Source organism: Schistocerca serialis, chromosome 2 (genome assembly GCF_023864345.2).
Source record: "Schistocerca serialis cubense isolate TAMUIC-IGC-003099 chromosome 2, iqSchSeri2.2, whole genome shotgun sequence".
Classification (NCBI taxonomy): domain Eukaryota; kingdom Metazoa; phylum Arthropoda; class Insecta; order Orthoptera; family Acrididae; genus Schistocerca; species Schistocerca serialis.
In genome coordinates, this window is record NC_064639.1 from 83,951,668 (window position 1) to 83,972,971 (window position 21,304).

At 41.7% G+C, this 21,304-nt stretch overlaps 1 protein-coding gene across 1 annotated transcript in view; it reads right to left on the minus strand.

The window, feature by feature from the left end:
- LOC126455742 (dehydrogenase/reductase SDR family member 11-like) overlaps positions 1–21,304 on the minus strand; it is a 164,511-nt gene that overhangs the window by 122,846 nt on the left and 20,361 nt on the right. Inside the window, exons 3-4 of the mRNA XM_050091510.1 lie at positions 9,237–9,242; positions 7,958–8,113 (exon numbers count right to left, since the gene is read on the minus strand). Coding sequence (XP_049947467.1) covers positions 7,958–8,113; positions 9,237–9,242 — 162 coding nt within the window. The remainder of the gene's footprint in view (positions 1–7,957; positions 8,114–9,236; positions 9,243–21,304) is intronic.

The window sequence follows — 21,304 nt, forward strand, 5'->3', positions numbered from 1 at the left end:
AAGGCCGGCTGTATGAATAAGCACCATCCACCCTTACACAAGCAATTGACCAAAATAACTAAAATCTTACATGACATTTTAATTATTCTTCAAAAAAAGTGTTCAGATCCGTGTGAAATCTTATGGAACTTAACTGCTAATGTCACCAGTCCCTAAGCTTACACACTACATGTTGTTGTTGTTGTTGTTGTTGTTGTGGTCTTTAGTCCTGAGACTGGTTTGATGCAGCTCTCGACGCTACTCTATCTTGTGCAAGCTTCTTCATCTCCCAGTACTTACTGCAACCTAAAACCTTCTGAATCTACTTAGTGTATTCATCTCTTGGTCTCCCTCTACGATTTTTACCCTCCACGCTGACCGGCAATGCTAAATTTGAGATCCCTTGATGCCCCAGTACATGTCCTACCAACCAGTCCCTTCTTATAGTCAAGTTGTGCCACGAACTCCTCCCCAATTCTATTCAGTACTTCCTCATTAGTAATGTGATCTACCCATCTAATCTACAGCATTCTTCTGTAGCACCACATTTCGAAAGCTTTCATTCTCTTCTTGTCTAAACTATTTATCGTCCATGTTTTACTTCCATGCAAGGCTACACTCCATACAAATACTTTCAGAAACGACTTCCTGACACTTAAATCTATACTCGATGTTAACAAATTTCTCTCCTTCAGAAACGCTTTCCTTGCTATTGCCAATCTACATTTTATATCCTCTCTACTTCGACCATCATCAGTTATTTTGCTCCCCAAATAGCAAAAATCCTTTAATACTTTAAGTGTCTCATTTCCTAATCTAATTCCCTCAGCATCATCCGACTTAATTCGACTACATTCCATTATCCTTGTTTTGGTTTTGTTGATGTTCATCTTATATCCTCCGTTCAAGACACTGTCCATTCCATTCATCTGCTCTTCCAAGTCCTTTGCTGTCTCTGACAGAATTACAATGTCATCGGCAACCTCAACGTTTTTATTTCTTCTCCGTGGACTTTAATACCTACTCCAAATTTTGCTTTTGTTTCCTTTACTGCTTGCTCAATATACAGATTGAACAACATCGGGGAGAGGCTACAACCCTGTCTTACTCCCTTCCCAACCACTGCTGCCCTTTAATGTCCCTCGACTCTTATAACTGCCATCTGGTTTCTGTACAAATTGTAAATAGCCTTTCGCTCCCTGTATTTTACCCCTGCCAACTTTAGAATTTGAAACAGAGTATTCCAGTCAACATTGTCAAAAGCTTTCTCTAAGTCTACAAATGCTGGAAACGTAGGTTTGCCTTTCCTTAATCTTTCTTCTAAGATAAGTCGTAAGGTCAGTATTGCCTCACGTGTTCCAGTGTTTCTACGGAATCCAAACTGATCTTCCCCGAGGTTGGCTTCTACTAGTTTTTCCATTCGTCTGTAAAGAATTCGTGTTAGTGTTTTGCAGCTGTGACTTATTAAACTGATAGTTCGGTAATCTTCACATCTGTCAACACCTGCTTTCTTTGGGATTGGAATTATTATATTCTTCTTGAGGTCTGAGGGTATTTCGCCTGTCTCATACATCTTGTTCACCAGATGGTAGAGTTTTGTTAGGACTGGCTCTCGCAAGGCCGCCAGTAGTTCTAATGGAATGTTGTCTACTCCCGGGGCCTTGTTTCTACCCAGGTCTTTCAGTGCTCTGTCAAATTCTTCATGCAGTATCGTATCTCCCATTTCATCTTCATCTACATCTTCTTCCCCTTCCATAATAATGTCCTCAATTACATCACCTTTGCATAGACCTTCTAAATACTCCTACCACCTTTCTGCTTTCCCGTCTTTGCTTAGAACTGGGTTTCCATCTGAGCTCTTGATATTCATACAAGTAGTTCTCTTCTCTCCAAAGGTCTCTTTAATTTTCCTGTAGGCAGTATATATCTTATCCCCAGTGAGATAAGCCTCTACAACCTTACATTTGTCCTCTAGCCATCCGTGCTTAGCCATTTTGCACTTCGTGTCGATCTCATTTTTGAAACATTTGTATACCTTTTTGAGTGCTTCATTTACTGCATTTTTGTATTTTCTCCTTTCATCAATTAAATTCGATATTTCTTCTGTTACCCAAGGGTTTCTACTAGCCCTCGTGTTTTTACCTACTTGATCCTCTGCTGCCTTCACTATTTCATCCCTTAGAGCTAACCATTCTTCGTCTACTGTATTTCTTTCCCCCATTCGTGACAATCGTTCCCTTATGCTCTCCCTGAAACTCTGTACAACCGCTGGATTAGTCAGTTTATCCAGGTCCCATCTCCTTAAATTCCCACCTTTTTTGCAGTTTCTTCAGTTTTAATATACAGTTCATAACCAATAGATTGTGGTCAGAGTCCACATCTGCCCCTGGAAATGTCTTACAATTTAAAATCTGGTTCCTAAATCTCTATCTTACCGTTATATAATCTATATAATACCTTCTAGTATCTCCAGGATTCTTCCATGTGTACAACCTTCTTTTATGATTCTTGAACCAATTGTTAGTATGATTAAGCTATGCTCTGTGCAACATTCTACCAGACGGCTTCCTCTTTCATTTCTTACCCATAATCCATATTCACCTACTATGTTTCCTCCTCTCCCTTTTCCTACTCTCGAATTGCAGTCACTCATGACTATTAAAGTTTTCGTCTCCCTTCACTACCTGAATAATTTCTTTTATCTCATCATACATTTGATCAATTTCTTCATCATATGCAGAGCTAGTTGGCATATAAACTTGTACTACTGTAGTAGGCGTGGGCTTCGTGTCTATCTTGGCCACAATAATGCGTTCACTATGCTGTTTGTAGTAGCTTACCCGCAATCCTATTTTTTATTCATTATTAAACCTACTCCTGCATTACCCCTATTTGATTTTGTGTTTATAACCCTGTAGTCACCTGACCAGAAGTCTTGTTCCTCCTGCCACCGAACTTCACTAATTTCCACTACATCTAACTTTAACCTATCCATTTCCCTTTTTAAATTTTCTAACCTACCTGCCCGATTAAGGGATCTGACATTCCACGCTCCGATCCGTAGAACGCCAGTTTTCTTTCTCCTGATAACGACGTCCTCTTGAGTAGTCCCCGGCCGGAGATCCGAATGGGGGACTATTTTACCTCCTGAATATTTTACCCAAGAAGACGCCATCATCATTTAACCATAGAGTAAAGCTGCATGCCCTACACGCTATATAACCTAAATTATCCTAAGTACAAACACACATACCCATGCCCGAAGGAGGTCTCGAACCTCCGCCTGGTCCAGCCGCACAGTCTATGACTGCAGCGCCTGACGCCGCGCGGGATTAGCCGAAGCCACTTCAGCTGAATGTATAATACATTTGATGCGCCCAAGAAGTTCATAAACGCTAATGCAAACGTTTGTGGAGGATGCAGTGTCTGTCGAACGTCCGCCAAAAGAAGTCCATTCGTAAACGGTCAGCGGAATTGGGAGTTCCAAACTCTACATTACAAAATCATATCAGGAATGATTACAAGCTAAAGGCATTTAAACCTTCGTTTGCAAACGAACTGCATGGTAACGACATCCGAAAAGTCATTAGGCTTGTGTGGGTGAATGCTTGATGTCTTAGCAACTCTTCCTTCAAGTGACAAATTGTTTTTCTTTGACAAGTGTGCAATATATCGCAGTGCAAGAAACAGAAAGGTTTCTGGAGTAAAGAAAACCAATATTTTTATGACGAACTAGAACACAACCCAACACATGTCCTGACGTTGGCTGCAATGTCTGCAACCCACATGGTAGCTCTATATTTCTTCAACTCTTCTGTGAATCACACTGCTTATGTCACCATGCAACGCGATTGGTTTATTCCGCATCTGCAAGATCGGGAACTGCTCGGGCGTATGTGGTTTCAGCAGGATAGGGCACCAGTCCTTTCTGTTATCGCCGTTAGAGAATATTTCAATGAGATATTTTATCATAAACGGACTGGATGTTGTTCTGTCCATTCGCTTGTACCTTTGGAGTGGCCGCTTCGAAGTTGTGATCTGTCATCCTGTGTGCAATGCGTTTTAAGGGGTTCATAAAATGGAAGGTTTCTGTCACACGTTGCGAGACGGATGTACTTAAGAATTTTGTTCGGCGTACGTTTACTGCCATCATGCCAGAAATTTGGAGGAGAATTTCGCATCTTATATGTAAGAGAATCATACTGTGTTGTGAAAACGGTGGCGTACCCAGACACTCCGGAATAAATAATTAAGAACAGTCACACAACCTCAAAGATGTCCTGTGTCATGTTGCCATATGAACACAGTGTCAACATCTAAGTATATACGGACACACCATAGGGGGTAATGCGACTTTGTGATCACTCGTTGATCTTCCGGGTAATCCACGTTCCAAAATTCGAATCTCAATGACGGCTCGGAAGTTCTTAATTGCCGAGAACATAAAACAAATTTTTTCCACAAATTATTAGTAAAAAGGATTTTTCTTCACTTGTGAAGATTTCCAATCACACATTAACCATTTGGAATTAACATCGTTCCTCACGTACGCTTAAAAATAATATTTGACCGGGGAAAACATCTGAAAACCTATCACGAGCTTGTAGAATCCACTGCACGCAGAGTCGCCGCTGTATTGCTTTCCAAATGTGGACGAACAGGCTTTTAAGTAATTGATCATTATGTTTTTTCTCATCAGTGGGTATAAAATACGTGATATATTTTTAATAAGATTTTACCAATTGTTGAATGGCACTTTATTCTGGCTACAGTAACGCATTATTAATCCGTGTCGCCTACCAGGATAACTGTCTAGGACTGTACAGCACACGTCTTGGAGACTCATTCAAACCCCAGACAGGTCAGCCCAATGTTGCGCCGCTACTGCCGCTGTTAATCAACGGACGACAGCCTTCAGTGACATGAAAAGTATTCGCAGTTGCGATTATGGGCAACCATCAGCTGTATAATGGAAAGATTGTAACTGTCGTACAGAAATTACTACAGACCAGAACGAAACAGCCTAGCAGATGGGCGTTATCTGAAGCTAATTACACAGATTGGAAAACTGTAATACTCTGGTATCCCCCTCATACTGCACTGCTACAGTTACTGTAACTGTCAGCCTGTGTCCCAGCTCGAGGTAGTTCCTGCTTATACGTATATAGGACGAAATTAAACCTCCATCGTGTGTATGTGTGTGTGTGTGTGTGTGTGTGTGTGTGTGTGTGTGTTTGTGTGTGTGTGTGTGAGTCTGCTAAGAGATTCCTTCTGCTTATTTTTCATTCAAATTCCATGAGCTGTGAACAACAGCTAAGTGTCCTATCGCTAGTCCCAACAACTGGTTTATCTCGCAGTGTGTTTGCCGTCTCAACATTGCATTGCCTTATCTGCCTGCCTATGAACGCCTAATACTATTAGTTTTCTTTGGCTACGTGGTCTATAGCTGGGCTCATGATATGGCTTACCACCACACACTGCCATGGCTATTTCATCATGGAACTGCTTCATCTGCCATCTTGGAACGTCGTAGCCGGCTGGTTTGCTTTCGGCATTTTCCCAGAGTAACTTATGATTCTTTTCTTTGTTGTACCTGCTGCCTCTTTTCCTCTTTCATTGACTAAGCGCATCAAACTTAGAGAACTGAACGATGCTTTATCGAAAATTGTATCAATAGTATGTGACAACTCTGCTTCTTATGCTACACGCAGTTTGTACAACAGAAATGAACAGTGGTGGCTTCTGTGAGGGCGCGCTCGCACGCGCTCGTACTGGCGCCACTTCTGCGCCATCGATTCTGGCCCTCGTCTTATCATCTTTGCTTTGTTGTGTGTTACCTCTGGGGTTGTGTAGTAAGGAGTGGTGTATGGAAGACGGATCTGGACGGGTGTGCCTGATTATCCGGCGTAATGACCGATGCAGAGTGTTGAAACCGTTGACCGTTAGTCTGTAGGTGCCCTCCTTTACCTGCAGCGTTTACCGTTGCTTCGGGTGAGCCGAGAGGGCAAAAAGCGGTTCTCGTCGCATGTATCGTGGTTACGAAATGCATCAGTTAATTGTGGTGGCCTAAATACGCCGAGGTGTACTGAACCTCTTGTTAGCAGCTACGAGCAGGAGGGCAGTATTATCCAGTGCCTACTTGAAGTCCTGAAGCTATATTCAGTAACTGCTCTACTTAAAGACTGTTGATTCTCTTACGGTGCTAGCTGGCCAGGTATCCGGTTCTTTTATGCCTTTTGGACCTGTGTGTGTCAGTCTGCAGGTTTCTTTACGCCCCAAGCTAGTATTTTGCAATGGTAATCTGGTTCCTGAAATCACTGTTATCATTATTTGATACTACTGAGTGTGATTTTTCTTTGTTGTAGACGTTATGGCCTTCTTTCAAATGACTTTGTACATTTTTCCTTGTTATTTCTAGGAAGGTTAACTTGCAATGTTTATGAGCGGGGTGCTCCTGTGCTGAAGTTTTAATAGTTGGTATCCTTGCGAATAATTTTAATTGTCCGTTTAAATACTACTGTGTATATTAATTTCTGTCAAACGTGTCTGCTGTTTGACGTTTGGTACATGCCGACAGCTTTGTACAGGCAGCGGTTGACGCATTGCTGTTCTGCTGGTCCGATGCAGGAACGCGTCTTCCTTCTGCTTCGGCGGCTTTCCCGTCAACGCACGAGGCATAGGTGTTCTCAGGTCACACACGCTTCTGCGGATTTCTCATTTCCACCTCAAGCTGAGCAGTTTATTGTCATTCCTTTGGTATCATGGCTTTGGTAATTTTGAGAAAGTAGTTTTGTCAGTGTTTCTGTTATTGTAAATTCATTGTAATTCACATGGTTCAAATGGCTCTGAGCACTATGCGACTTAACCAACATTATACGTACTTGTGACCAATGTTTGCCTCGGACCAGGTCTCGAGCTTACTGTCGCAGTGGAGAAATGGTTCAAATGGCTCTGAGCACTATGGGACTTAACTGCTGAGGTCATCAGTCCCCTAGACTTCAACTCTACTTAAACCTAACTATGGACATCAAACACATCCATGACCGAATTTGAACCTGCTACCGTAGCGGTCGCGCGGTTGCTGACTGTAGCGTCTAGAACCGTTCGGCCACCCCGCCGGCTGCAGTGGAGATGTACGCATTTTGACGTCCTTTACTTGTCGTTTGTTGAACTTAAATTCAAGTCCTGTTGTGGGGTTAGCCCACAGTTGTGCTGCTAGACGCGCAGACGCAGCCCTGCCGCCCGTTTGTTTCATCAATTGTTTCTAATCGGTGCGTGTGAATTCCTAAGGAACCAAACTGCTTAGGTCATCGACACCTAGACTTAAACTCTACTTAAACTAACTTACGCTAAGAACAACACACACACCCATGACCGAGGGAGGACTCGAACCTCCGGCGGGAGGGGCCCCGCACTCCGTGACATGACGCCTCAAACCGCGCGGCCACTCCACGCGGCTTTGAAATCGGGCCATCACGGTGTTGCATGGTTGATATGTTATTAGAGTACCACTTGTAATTTTACGTGTAGTGCAAATCTCATTATGCATTGCGATATTACTTTAAAAACCTCAGTTATCTGTATTAATTTAACGAGATTCTTGGTAACTGTTAGTTGGGTTATGACAGAATTGCTATTATGTTCTTAATTTTTATTTGTTTATTTATTTATCTTTTTTTTTTTTGAGGTGAATGATAAATGACGCACGGAGTTGGCCCACCATTGCACATGTTTTCCTTAAGTTAATCCCGATCCTTGCTCTGAGTCTCTAACATATCACACGACACGAACAAGACATCCAGCCGTGGCCAGAGAGAAACAAGAGAAACAGTAAGCGTACAAGAATCCTTTTCAGCACCGGTTCTGTGCGTAATTTACCACCTGTCCATATAAACCGTAAATCTCTTTCCAGTTTCTTTGCAGCATCATGACGTTTCAAGATTCTTACTTGAATGGAGACGAACTGTGGCTCACTTACTTGTGGGAATGTTTTCTCTGCAGACGCCGGCGCTGTTGATATGAACATTGACCCCTCCTAAATTCTCTTTGATCCATTTGAAGGCGCATAGAACATTCTCCTCGCAGCTGACGTCACATTGCAACGGATAGAGCGTACCCGGAGCGTCCTTCAGTTCTCGAGCCTGCAAGAAATAAACGACAGATTTGTCGAATCTGCACGAGACAGAAGGAAAAAAATCATTAGGAGATAGATCAAGTATGCCATTTAACAAAATTCCATTCTACACAAGTGAGTGTCGTAACTACATGAACAAAGGAGCTGTTGCCAAGAAGGATGATAATATTTTTGGTTCTCTCCCCAGAACCACGGAATTCGCGAAGACAGGTAGCCTCACTTAACTTGATTATATGTGTAAAGAAACTTAACATAGTCATTCAATGTTACGCTTTTACCACTGACTAATCGAATTAAAGCACCAAACAGGTAACAACCAAAAACTTACATTTTCATAATTCTTCAAAGAACTTAAAGCAAATCTGTATGAGAAATAAACAATTTTTAGGACTTCAGTTGGTGTTGTGTTCACTGTTGTACTTAGTGCACCAGAAACTAAAAGACAAGCTCTTCAACTGAACAGTAACCACAGTTCAGATAGGACATCTCGTCGGCAGCTAAGACCGAACGGTTCTCGGCGCTTCATTCAGGATCCGCGCGACGGCTATGGTCGCAGGTTCGAATCCTGCCTCGGGCATGGATGTGTGTCATGTCCTTAGGTTAGTTAGGTTTAAGTAGTTCTAAGTTCTAGGGGCCTGATGACCTCAGATGTTAAGTGCCATAGTCCTCAGAGCCATTTGAACCATTTTTCAAATAGGATATCGACTATGTCAGGTGTGCTGCTCTACTGGAAGCCACATGCCCTGCTCTTAATCTATTGATGGTGAAAATCTTCCGCTTTAGACCAGAATTGTGGGGAAACAAGGATGATGTGGTATGTGCTGTTAGATACTTCGGCCCGAGGTACTCTGAAATTGATAACGACTCTCTTTCAGGAATCTATTCATAACCTTCCACAAAAGGAAGACGTATGGACAACTTATTACAAAATATAACAACGTAGCAACATATCAGTATCACGTGCAGTTCCTGATCTTGTTCTGTTCATTGTGAATGCATTATAAAAGAAAGACAGACACAGCCATAACACAAAAACAGAAATAAAGCGAAGTAGCAACGGAAGTAATAGTGGGTTCTTCACTGAGGGACACCGCTAATAAATATGGACTAAATTTCATGACACTATCACCTTTTCTATCGAACAATGAAAACTGGTTCGCCCAATCTAGCTACATCTACTGTTTACAACTACACTGATGGGAAAAATCGCAATATCAAAAAGTGATTAATGTAGAGTAATGAAATTTACGGAATACATTTGTCTAGTTAACATATTTAATTGATTAACATTACGAGGTCATAGGTTAATGCAAGCGCGAGATAAACCATTCTAAATGTGAAATTTTTGTACATTAAGAACCCGTGTAGCCACCAGATTGTCGAATGCAAGCATGCAAACGCGCATCTATTGTATTACACAGGTGCCGAACGTCAGTTTGTGGGAAGGAGTTCCATGCCTATTGCACTTGGTCGGTCAATAAGGGGCGGTTAAACCTGTTGGTTGATGACTCTGGAGTTTTTGTTCGATGACGTCCCATATGTGCTCGATTGGAGACAGATTTGCTGCTCGAATTGGACAAGGCAACATGTCGAGTCTTTGCAGAGCACGTAAGAGTAAAACAGCGGTATGTGGGCGATTATCCTGTTGGAAAACAAGCCTGGTCTGTTATTCATGAATGGCGGCACAACAAGTCGAATCACCAGACTGACGTACAAATTTGCACTCAGGACGCGTGGGCTGTTCACGAGAGAGCTCTTGCTGTCGTACGAAATATCACCCCACACCATAACTCCAAGTATAGGTCCATGTGTCAAGCATGCAGACAGGATGGTTGCAGGCCTTTAGCTGGATTCCTTCTTACAAACACACTAAGGCAGAACCAACATTCATCAGAAAACGCAACAGACCTCCACTCAGCCCTCCAACGAGCGCTCGCTTGATACCACTGAATTCGCAAACGGCAGTAGTTTAGGGTCAGTGGAATTCACGCTATAAAGTGTCTGGCTCGGAGCTGTCCTTGGGGTTATCCATTTGTAACGGTCTGTTGTGTCATCGTGGTTCAGACTGCTGCTCAAATGACTGCTGAAGATGCAGTGCGATGTGTCGGAGCCATACTCCCAAACAGATGGTGTTCCCTCTCGGTAGTGCCCCGTGGTCGTCCAGAGCCCGATCTTCTTGCGACCGTACATTCACGTAACCACCGCTCCCAGCTGTCATGTACTGTGGTTATATCCCTGCAAGTCCTTCTGCAGTATTGCAGAAAGAACCTCCAGCTCCTCGTAGCCCTATTACAGGACCTCGTTAAAACCCAGTGAGGTGTTGATAATGGCGTCTTTGTCCCTGTAGGGGCAACGTTCACTAACATCAACTCACCACGTATAATCTCAAAGATACGACCGCACGTATTTGAACCCAACCCATCTTGGCTTCTCATAGTGTAACTACTAGTGCAAATCTTAAGTGACAAGGGCGAAATGTGAATCGACATCATCTTTAATATGAAGACACACGCTTACCATCTTTCGTCTACGTCGCAAAACTCCTTGGTGTTGAGATTTCCGTCAGTGTATAGGACCACCTCTTCATCTGGGTAATAATCGCAATGTGGATAGGATTTTAATTATATCCGTTTTATTGGAATCCAAGTGGGTGCTCTTAACCTATTAATGGTGAAAATTTTCTTCCCCTTCAGGCTAGAATCTTGGGGAAGCAGGGCTGTTGTGATACGTGCTAATACACTCCTGGAAATTGAAATAAGAACACCGTGAATTCATTGTCCCAGGAAGGGGAAACTTTATTGACACATTCCTGGGGTCAGATACATCACATGATCACACTGACAGAACCACAGGCACACAGACACAGGCAACAGAGCATGCACAATGTCGGCACTAGTACAGTGTATATCCACCTTTCGCAGCAATGCAGGCTGCTATTCTCCCATGGAGACGATCGTAGAGATGCTGGATGTAGTCCTGTGGAACGGCTTGCCATGCCATTTCCACCTGGCGCCTCAGTTGGACCAGCGTTCGTGCTGGACGTGCAGACCGCGTGAGACGACGCTTCATCCAGTCCCAAACATGCTCAATGGGGGACAGATCCGGAGATCTTGCTGGCCAGGGTAGTTGACTTACACCTTCTAGAGCACGTTGGGTGGCACGGGATACATGCGGACGTGCATTGTCCTGTTGGAACAGCAAGTTCCCTTGCCGGTCTAGGAATGGTAGAACGATGGGTTCGATGACGGTTTGGATGTACCGTGCACTATTCAGTGTCCCCTCGACGATCACCAGTGGTGTACGGCCAGTGTAGAAGATCGCTCCCCACACCATGATGCCGGGTGTTGGCCCTGTGTGCCTCGGTCGTATGCAGTCCTGATTGTGGCGCTCACCTGCACGGCGCCAAACACGCATACGACCATCATTGGCACCAAGTCAGTAGCGACTCTCATCGCTGAAGACGACACGTCTCCATTCGTCCCTCCATTCACGCCTGTCGCGACACCACTGGAGGCGGGCTGCACGATGTTGGGGCGTGAGCGGAAGACGGCCTAACGGTGTGGGCGAGACCGTAGCCCAGCTTCATGGAGACGGTTGCGAATGGTCCTCGCCGATACCCCAGGAGCAACAGTGTCCCTAATTTGCTGGGAAGTGGCGGTGCGGTCCCCTACGGCACTGCGTAGGATCCTACGGTCTTGGCGTGCATCCGTGCGTCGCTGCGGTCCGGTCCCAGGTCGACGGGCACGTGCACCTTCCGCCGACCACTGGCGACAACATCGATGTACTGTGGAGACCTCACGCCTCACGCGTTGAGCAATTCGGCGGTACGTCCACCCGGCCTCCCGCATGCCCACTATACGCCCTCGCTCAAAGTCCGTCAACTGCACATACGGTTCACGTCCACGCTGTCGCGGCATGCTACCAGTGTTAAAGACTGCGATGGAGCTGCGTATGCCACGGCAAACTGGCTGACACTGACGGCGGCGGTGCACAAATGCTGCGCAGCTAGCACCATTCGACGGCCAACACCGCGGTTCCTGGTGTGTCCGCTGTGCCGTGCGTGTGATCATTGCTTGTACAGCCCTCTCGCAGTGTCCGGAGCAAGTATGGTGGGTCTGACACACCGGTGTCAATGTGTTCTTTTTTCCATTTCCAGGAGTGTAGATAGTTCTGTAGCCAGATTCGTTGAAGCTGATGTCGCAACATAACGTTCACCATTCTGCCGTTGTCTCAGCTAACTGCAGTTGGTATTTGTCATAGTGAAGATGAAATATTAAAGTCTGTAGCAGTTGTTGCTCCTGTCGGGCAATCAGAGCAGCGCGATATTCACTGAGTCTTCGATTTATGGAGTTCTTGCGATGTAGCAAGATATCTTAGGAGGTCCTGCGCTAGATAGTTCGCAGTTTTTTCTCCAAACAGACCTGGCAACGGGCAAGAGAGTAATTATGGAATTGGTACATATGAAGAGTCTGCCGACTTGTTTCATATTGTATGATCTGTCAGAAAGGAGGTAACATAGGTGTTAGCCCGGATTTTTCTGTGGGTCGCTGACAGAAGCGGCTCATATTTATCTTTACAAAGTACACAGCTTCTGCAAGGATGCCTCATGTCGTCGAGGCACCTGTGAACAATTTTTTACCAGGCTTTCCAAAAGCAGTATGATTTGGACATGGTTGAGTCTCAAGTCGCTTGTGGATATCGCCGCTTTGCTGACTTCATTATCTTGTACTGAATAACGAACGCGAACTGGGATATCTATTACTTGACATCAAATTACCCCAGTTCAGGGTATATTCATATTGGATATATGTATACCACGAACGTACTGTAAAAGACTGTAAAGCCCGAGCATGTTGCTATGAACTGGAGCCAAGTGGACTGTCTAAAGCAAAAACTTCGTCAGTTCGGTGCAGGGCTTACCTGAAGAATCCACGAGCTACGGAGACTCGTACAGTTACCCCAGTGTCCATCAAAGACCAGAAGCGGCCAAGAGGGAAGAGAGGGCATGTGGAACACATTTTTTTGAGTGTGAATCGAAATTTCCCAAGATTTGTTTGTAAAATTTTGTAATCTGTAAACCCAATAACTGAAATCGGTATAATTTCAAATACGGGACATGAGGTTCTGGAAGTGTTAGTTGTCATCTGCCGGAGCGAGAGCTTCAAATAACTTTCACATAACACTAGAATCTCCGTTCAACAGTAAAGGGAATGTATATGGCAAAGTTGGGACAGAAACTCTCCTCGTTGTTGCGTGCGCAAAATTATTAGGTTAGGTGAAATGCAAATCAAACGTAACAGCTAGTACACACAGATGAAAGTAACTAACGGTGGTCCAGTTAGCCTGATAACTGCATGCTTGCACAAGGTGTCAGAATTAGACGCGCCGTTCTTAAAGTCATTCAGCATAGCCTAAATTGAATTACACGGATGCAGCTCAACTATACATTAGCAGAAAGGAGCTACTTTCATGCAGCTAGTACAAACCAGGAAATTTTCACTTACATTATCGACTGTGAGAACAAGCATTCTTGTAAAGTAATGTTAAACTGCTCGTCAGATAACTGCTCCGAAAAATTAGTTTCACAACAATCACGTGAGAGATACAGTTTAGCGCTGTTGACAACAAGTAAAGTAGATGATCCTGAGTCCGCCGACAAAGAGACAGTGATTGGCGAACATGGTTAGCGATGTTGGTCACCAAGAGAAAACATTTATAAAGAAATCAAGGGGATCATTCGCAAATATTGGAACCGATAGACAGTTCTACGTAAAAGACGCAACAGAACACTTATTCCAAATTCCAGAATCATAGACGAGTTGTGGCTGATGTTCAAACTCACTATAGATCTCTATGTAGCTAATAAAAATACGATGATGCCCTGTTTTGGTTAAATAGTAAGCCTACATTTTGAAATTGCTGCAAATTGAATTTTGTTACACCCTTGCTAAGGAACAAATACAGTATCACTTAATACAGTCTCTGACTCATTGGCTCTCCATGTTCTTGCACTGTTTTGCATGATACAGTCGTAGATCTTCTCATTCGTTGTCAGTTCCCGTCAAAGTTTACAGTATACTAATCACGTAGACTCTACCGACAAGGGGCTCTTGACGTAACTGCTGAAAATTTAACAGAACTCCATGGTCGGTTATTCTTAGAGTTCATGTTTCCAACCTATTAGTCACGTGGAATATACCGCTGTTAATATTCGAAGTAAGAAATGTTATTTCCAGCGCATGACATACATTGTCCCTCCAAATTTCTCTCCGATAAACTACCGTAGTTAAACTGTAAGGTCATAAAACAAAACATCGGTTCTTTGTAATACAAATATTACATAGCTTACCAGAGATGTATGAAGCGTGCTTTTTACGAAGTTCAAGCCCGATTACGGTTTGGAAATTGTAGTATATTCCTAACAGTCCTATAAAACTATCGTCGGCAGCCGAAAATGCATACGAAGAAACAGCGACATCTTACGAAGAAATAAACACCACTATCAGTAGCCGGAGGAGATGTAACAGTCTTATCGCAGCTTATCACTGCCCCTTGTAACGTTCTTCTTGCAAACTGAAGTCATGGTCCAATCGATGTTAGGTTGTACTGCTCATGTGCAGGATGCTATGACCGTTTCACCTTGAGAACACCTCTTTCCACTATTAAGGTGTTCATATGTAGCATCAGTCTACTTCCCTCCAGAACACACAGTTTCATTGATTTCGGTCTGTGCACGTTTCATGGTATTCATTCGTAATATTTCTAGGTTTCGCAATTTTACATATTCCATATAGGTAAGAAAAGGGGGTCGCTACACTTTCACCTCCGTAATTACAACTGCCTTTCAAGATCATCCTACCACCCGCTTATAAAATAAATAAAATAAAATAAAATAAAATAAAATATTAATTATTTTTATCTGTCTGATTGGCTCTCCTATGAGTCGTCAGGTTTTGATTATTCGGTATCAGACGCTTGACAATGGCTTTTTCGTAAAGGCAATGTTACTCGTAGTCGACCGTGAAATAAAACTGAAATAATCGGACTTCGTAATTAAATCGTTTCCAAAGACTGCTGCGGTAGGTGCGGACTCATAATCTAAATCTCAATATTAGAATAATTTGCCAGCCATGTCAATACGTCGTACAGAGGTGACTGTCTACTAAACATAAAAATTACACAGTTAGTTAAATCAGATATATTCAATGAATAAGCCTACAGTTCATAATCCTACTTACTTTTATAAATATAAATTCTTTACAGAATCGAGTGCCTAGTATGGTTGCAACTCGCAGTAATTTTCTATATCATGAAATATGGCGGTGTGCCAGACAATAAACTAAAATACGTGCTTCTCGCACCACTTCAACGAGAGCTCTCCCTTTTTTTTTTTTAATCAAACATACGACTAACGAAAATGTACTTTTGTTTTATCAGCGACACAGCGCTGCAGTTGTGTGCCATAGGCTTTATTTATTTGTCACTGATTATTTATTTAATTAATATCTCGCGTTTCCGAGGAAACTCACGCTCGGCATGCAAATGTGCCTTTATATTGCCCCCTGAATTGCGAGGCGAAAGGACACACCTGCAGGCGAGCAATTCACCTAAAGGCACAAGAAAATCTAAGTTATCTACAACTATTTACATGACTTACATTATACTGTATATTATACACAAAATTTGAATGACGCGCGTGCGCCGAAAAAGTTCTTATGTTGGCAAAACAGAGTGCGCGCATGCGCAGAAGCGTCTGTGTAACTACGGCACTGCCGTTATTTCGTAAATTTAGATCACGCGGCACAGTATTGCAGTTCATATTGTTCATGTGCGCGCGCATTTCTTAGTCGTTGCACAAAGAAAATATTCCACCAAGATTACATATGAAGACTACATTCTATGACAGGTAACTTAGTTTTAAAATTACAATATTTGTTATAATACAATACAACTTTAGATTGTTGAATGTTCTTAGTTACATAGCATTGCAATGAAATGCTTCAAAGAAAAATGTCCGTATTTTTCAGGTGCGTTGACCTATACACATGGTGTCGTTATCACAGTTCATATTCATCTGCTGCACAATAATTTTTTACAGGTTAGTATCGTCGTGGTAAAGTTTTTTTGATCACAGTAACATCGTTGTATAACAACGTGATTGATACATAAGCATGTCCATTTCCTATTTCCATTATAGTCGTTGTGATGCAGTTCGTTGTGACAAAAAGCATTGTTTATTACAGATCAGACGTGACCCGTCGAGTAATTAGTCCATATGCAGTTCGTTTTCGATATTCCGTGGAAGCTTGGTTGCAGAACCTCGGACGGCACATAGCTGGCGTCGATCCTTGGACAGTCCAGGTAAGCGTGTCCGTCACATTTCGAGAACATTTCATTCCCTGAAGTTCCAACCAAAATTCTTCCACCCGTCGTGTTGTTTTCTGGACAGGCACTTTGTGTCCATTTAATCCAGTTAACATCTTGAAGTTGGGTACTGTAGTAATGTCGCTAGACGATGCACGAATTATGCACTTCACATATTCAGTTTTTTTTTTTTTTTTTAAATATAGCTCACCTAAATGTTCGTGGTTACTCATCGAAGAAATCGTTCATCGCGTTAACAAAGGTACGATGCATCATGAATGTCATTAACAGTTTCTTTCACATAGGTTTCTGCGTAGTTGCAGACTTAGTAATGTACGTTAATGTCCGTGAATAGTGGTTCACTACGCAATTTTTTTTTTTTTTTTTAAAAAAGTTTTTCACATTTTGGCACTCGTTATCGTTCAAATTTTCACACAGTAACAGTTACATTATACATCAGTTTAAAAAAACATAAGTAATAATACATACACACGTCACATATTTTCTTAGCATAAACATAATACAGTTGCACATAAACATGTTTACATCATCATTACATAGCTATAGGTTATTACATTGTGTCATATTTGATTACATGAATTGCAGATATTTACATCCTCTTTAGCGGTTTTGCTGGGATATTATCGATGTTTTTTGTGATGTCATCTGAAATTAAGATAGGTTAGACACAACATTCATTACATCAGTAGGCAAGACCAGGCGTTTTCACTACTCAATAAATATTCAAAATAGTAAGAGAGAGAAAATGTTCGATTCCTCGCGTTTTGTGCGTGTGTGTAGTGTGTCTGTGTGGCCTTGACTACTGGTAGATGCTTTTCTTGCTGAGAGATGTGCGTCTAATCTATTTCTCGAAGTAAAAGATCGCTTCACAGATGACGTCTGTCGGTTCGTCAGGTGTCATAGCAAGTCAGTGGTACCTACAGTCACAAATGTTCCGTGAAAAATTTATATATCATTCACTGCTACGTAATCATAAATTTTACTTTAATATTCAGTCTTCTCGGTGGAACCGCGGCGTTGAAAGAAAAGTTCTTCTGTCTTCAACTGCGACTCTGGAACGCTGAAATGAAAATTTCTATACTACTTATTATCTGTGTTGTAGCAACAGAGTTTTTCGAGTTGCTTAGCAATATTTTGATGGGTATGACTTTTACATTATTCAGCATGAAATGCTCTAAGATCTCGGTGTGCGTATAGCCCAATAATTTTGTTAGTTCTACGATGTTGTAACAGATACGCACCAGGGTGCGGTATGTTAACAATTATATAAGGTCCTTCATATAGCAGACGCCACTTAGCGTTGCGTCGTTTGAGTGCAACAGATTTATGATGAGTACGAAGTAGTACAAGCATTCCTACCTCGAATTTTTGTTTTCTTTTTATTATGTTTCTGTGATGTTTGTTTCGTATCTGTGCGTGATGTGTCAGCGTAGTCAATACTTCTTTTATTTTCTGTTCAGGTGTGATTTCCTTGTCTGACAACTTAGGTAATGGTTCTATCCACTGATCGTTCTGTTTGCAATTGAACATGATCTCGTTAGGTGTGTAATTTGTATCGTAAATATTTAAGTTATTGTGTACGTCTTCGAAAAGACTTAGGTAGGACACCCAATTAGTATGTTTTGATGAAATATAGGTCCTCATGAATCGATTTAATTCTCGGAAAAGTCTCTCAGTCGCGTTACATTGTGGACTAAACCTCGAAATAAATATACTTTTAATGTTATTGTCCTTCAAGAAATTTCTCCATTTGTACCCAGAGTAGTATGCTGCATTATCTGACAGAATTGCTTTAGGTTTTCCCACGTGCGTCAGGTAATCACTTGAGAATCTTCGTATTATAGCATTTGCAGTGGCGGATTTTAAAGCATAAAGTTTTACGTGTTTAGAAAATATATCGTAAAAAGCTAAGATATATTTGACGCCTCCAGAGCTTGCTGGATGCGGTCCACTAATGTCAGTACACAGAATTTCCAGGGGTCTACCAGGTAAAATAGAATGTAAATCTGTTTTTGTGGATAAATTCTGAGGTTTTGATTTTTGACATATGACACATGTTTTTAGTTCCCTGTAAATTTTTCTTCTCATATTGCTAAAATAACAGTATGTACTGAGCTTTGCCAAACACTTTTTCGTCCCATAATGACCCCAAACTAAGTGTGTGTGCCAAATTAGATTACGTTCAGACTCTTTGGGAATGCATACACACCAGTTAGTAGCATTTGGATGTCGGCGGTAAAATAACACATCATTGTGTAACTTGTAATACTGAGTCAAAGGATGGTTGTGTTTTTCTACCAGTAATGTTATTATCTTATACCAGTGAGGATCAGATTTTTGTAATTCAGCCATGTTTCTGCACATATCAATATAATATTGGTGATACTGCTTGTCTTGCATTAAGAGAATCCTGTAGTCATTTATATTTTCTAAGTCACTGTTGGTATCATTCATACCTTGTGGAAGTCTAGACAAAGTGTCTGCAATGGTGTTGTCCTTACCTCTTATGTACTTAATTTCAAAAGAGTAGTTCTGAAGTGTAACTGCCCATCGTGATAGTCTAGGATGTACAAGTTTACAAGTTAACAAAAATGTCAGGGCCTGGTGATCGGTGTAAATTACCGTATGTTTTCCAAATAAATAATAATTGAATTTCTTGAATGCCCATACTATGGAAAGTGTTTCTAACTCAGTAGTGGAGTATGTACGCTCACATTCAGTTAGAGTGCGACTCGCAAACCCAATAATTCTTATCTGTTCCTCCTCTTTATTCTTTACAACTTGAAATAAGCAACAGCCCAAGCCAGTACGTGAAGCGTCACAAGTCATACAAAAATCTAAATTGAAATCTGGATGGCTCAAAATGTTAGCATTCACTAAAGCATGTTTAATTGTATTAAAGTCATTCTGGCACTGTTCCGACCAGATCCAAACTTGATTCCTTCTGAGTAGATTTAGCAGATGTTTACTGTTCAAAAGTGGTTGTGGCAAAAAACGTCTGAAAAATGAACATAGCCCAAGGAATGATTTTAACTGCTTTTTAGTTCGAGGGCTAGGAAAGTTTCTGATAGCATCTAATTTACTGGGATCCGGACGTATGCCCTGTGAATTAATGATATGTCCTAAATACTTTATCTCACTGCAACCAAATTTTGATTTTCTTAGGTTGGCTGTGACTCCAGCTTGTGCAAATTTTTCTAAAATTCTTTGAAGTGTGTCAACGTGTTCATTCCAGGATTGTGTAGCTATCAGTATATCATCTACATAGTGTGTGACTGTCTCAACTAAATCGTCGCCAAGCACGGTATCCAGGGCTGTAATGAATACCCCAGAGCTGACATTCAGTCCGAAGGGTAGAACACAAAACTGATAGGTTCGCCCCCCGAACATAAATGCAGTATATTTCCGAGAATCAGGAGTGATACCCACCTGCCAAAACGAATTAGCGAGATCTATTGTGGAAAAATATTTTGCATCTAGAAATTTCTGTAATTGCTCTTCTAAATTTTCAGGTTTTGTGTGAACCGGTAAAATTATTTCATTAATAGCTCGTGCGTCTAACACTAACCTAATGCCTCCATTTGATTTTTTGACAACAAGTAGAGGACTACAATAAGGTGAGGTGGATGGTTCAATGACCTTCCAGTCTAACATTTGTTTTAATTCTTGCCACACAGCAGGTCGTTGAGATAACGGTACGTTATATGTCTTATGGTAGAAGATCTTGTGAGGCTTAACTTCAATCTTGTACACATACGTGTTGATAACACCTAATCGTTTGGTAAAAACTTGTAAATATTTGGATAACACTTCCTGTAGTTTTATACGTTCATGTACACTGAGAGCTGTAGCTTCACTTATCTTATGATCAAGCAATGTTTTCAAGTCCATTAGCTCTGTGTCAGATGAGTGTGTTTGCATGTCTTGAATGTCTTTGTCAAGTACTAACTGAACCTTGTACCCTGTACAGTGTTTGTCATGCTTTAGAGTTCTCCTGTCCAAATCAATAATAATTACACTGCCTTTATCATTTAAAATACATTTACCTTTGGAGAAGTCTATAATGCAGTCCTTCTCGCTCATAATATCTATTCCTAATATGCAATTTGTCACAAGGTTTTGTACAACCAGGAATGGCCATTGTACGGTTCCATTACCTATTTTAACGTTTACAAAAACTTGCTTCGTAACCCTACATGACTTATTACCTAGTGCAGTAGTTATTTTACAGTTTTGGGCAGGAAACTCAGGCACAGGTTCCAATTCACACATCTTTTTATAAAAATTAAAAGATAAAACGCTCACAGCTGCACCTGTATCTAGGATAATAGTAGTTGGAATCCCACCTACTACACCAGTAGTGGATGCTAAAACAATTTCATTTGTGTTTAAACGACATTGTGTACTGTCTTGTAAAAGTTCATCTGATATATTGTTATTGTGGTTGTATCTTATAAATAAAACAGGTAGTTTTTGTTTAGAATTACTCGGCATATCATTATTCTGTTGTTCAAGTGTGGTGTCAAATAACTGATTAACATTGAAGCCGCCCCCCCAAGGATTCTTCAGCCACGACCTGGGGCAAAGTAGTGACTGTTTCTAGTTTGTTGGATTATCATTTGTACTAGGTACTGACACGGATTGGGGTTGTGCATCAGGTGTCATTTCTATTATATTCACATTCGGATATTGCCTATTATGATCTCCAAACTTTTGCGGTTGTTGTTGCTGTTGCGCATTATAACTTACCTGTCGGTCGTAAGGTATGCTCCAATTTTGACCTGGTGGCTGCTGTGGTAAAGCAGA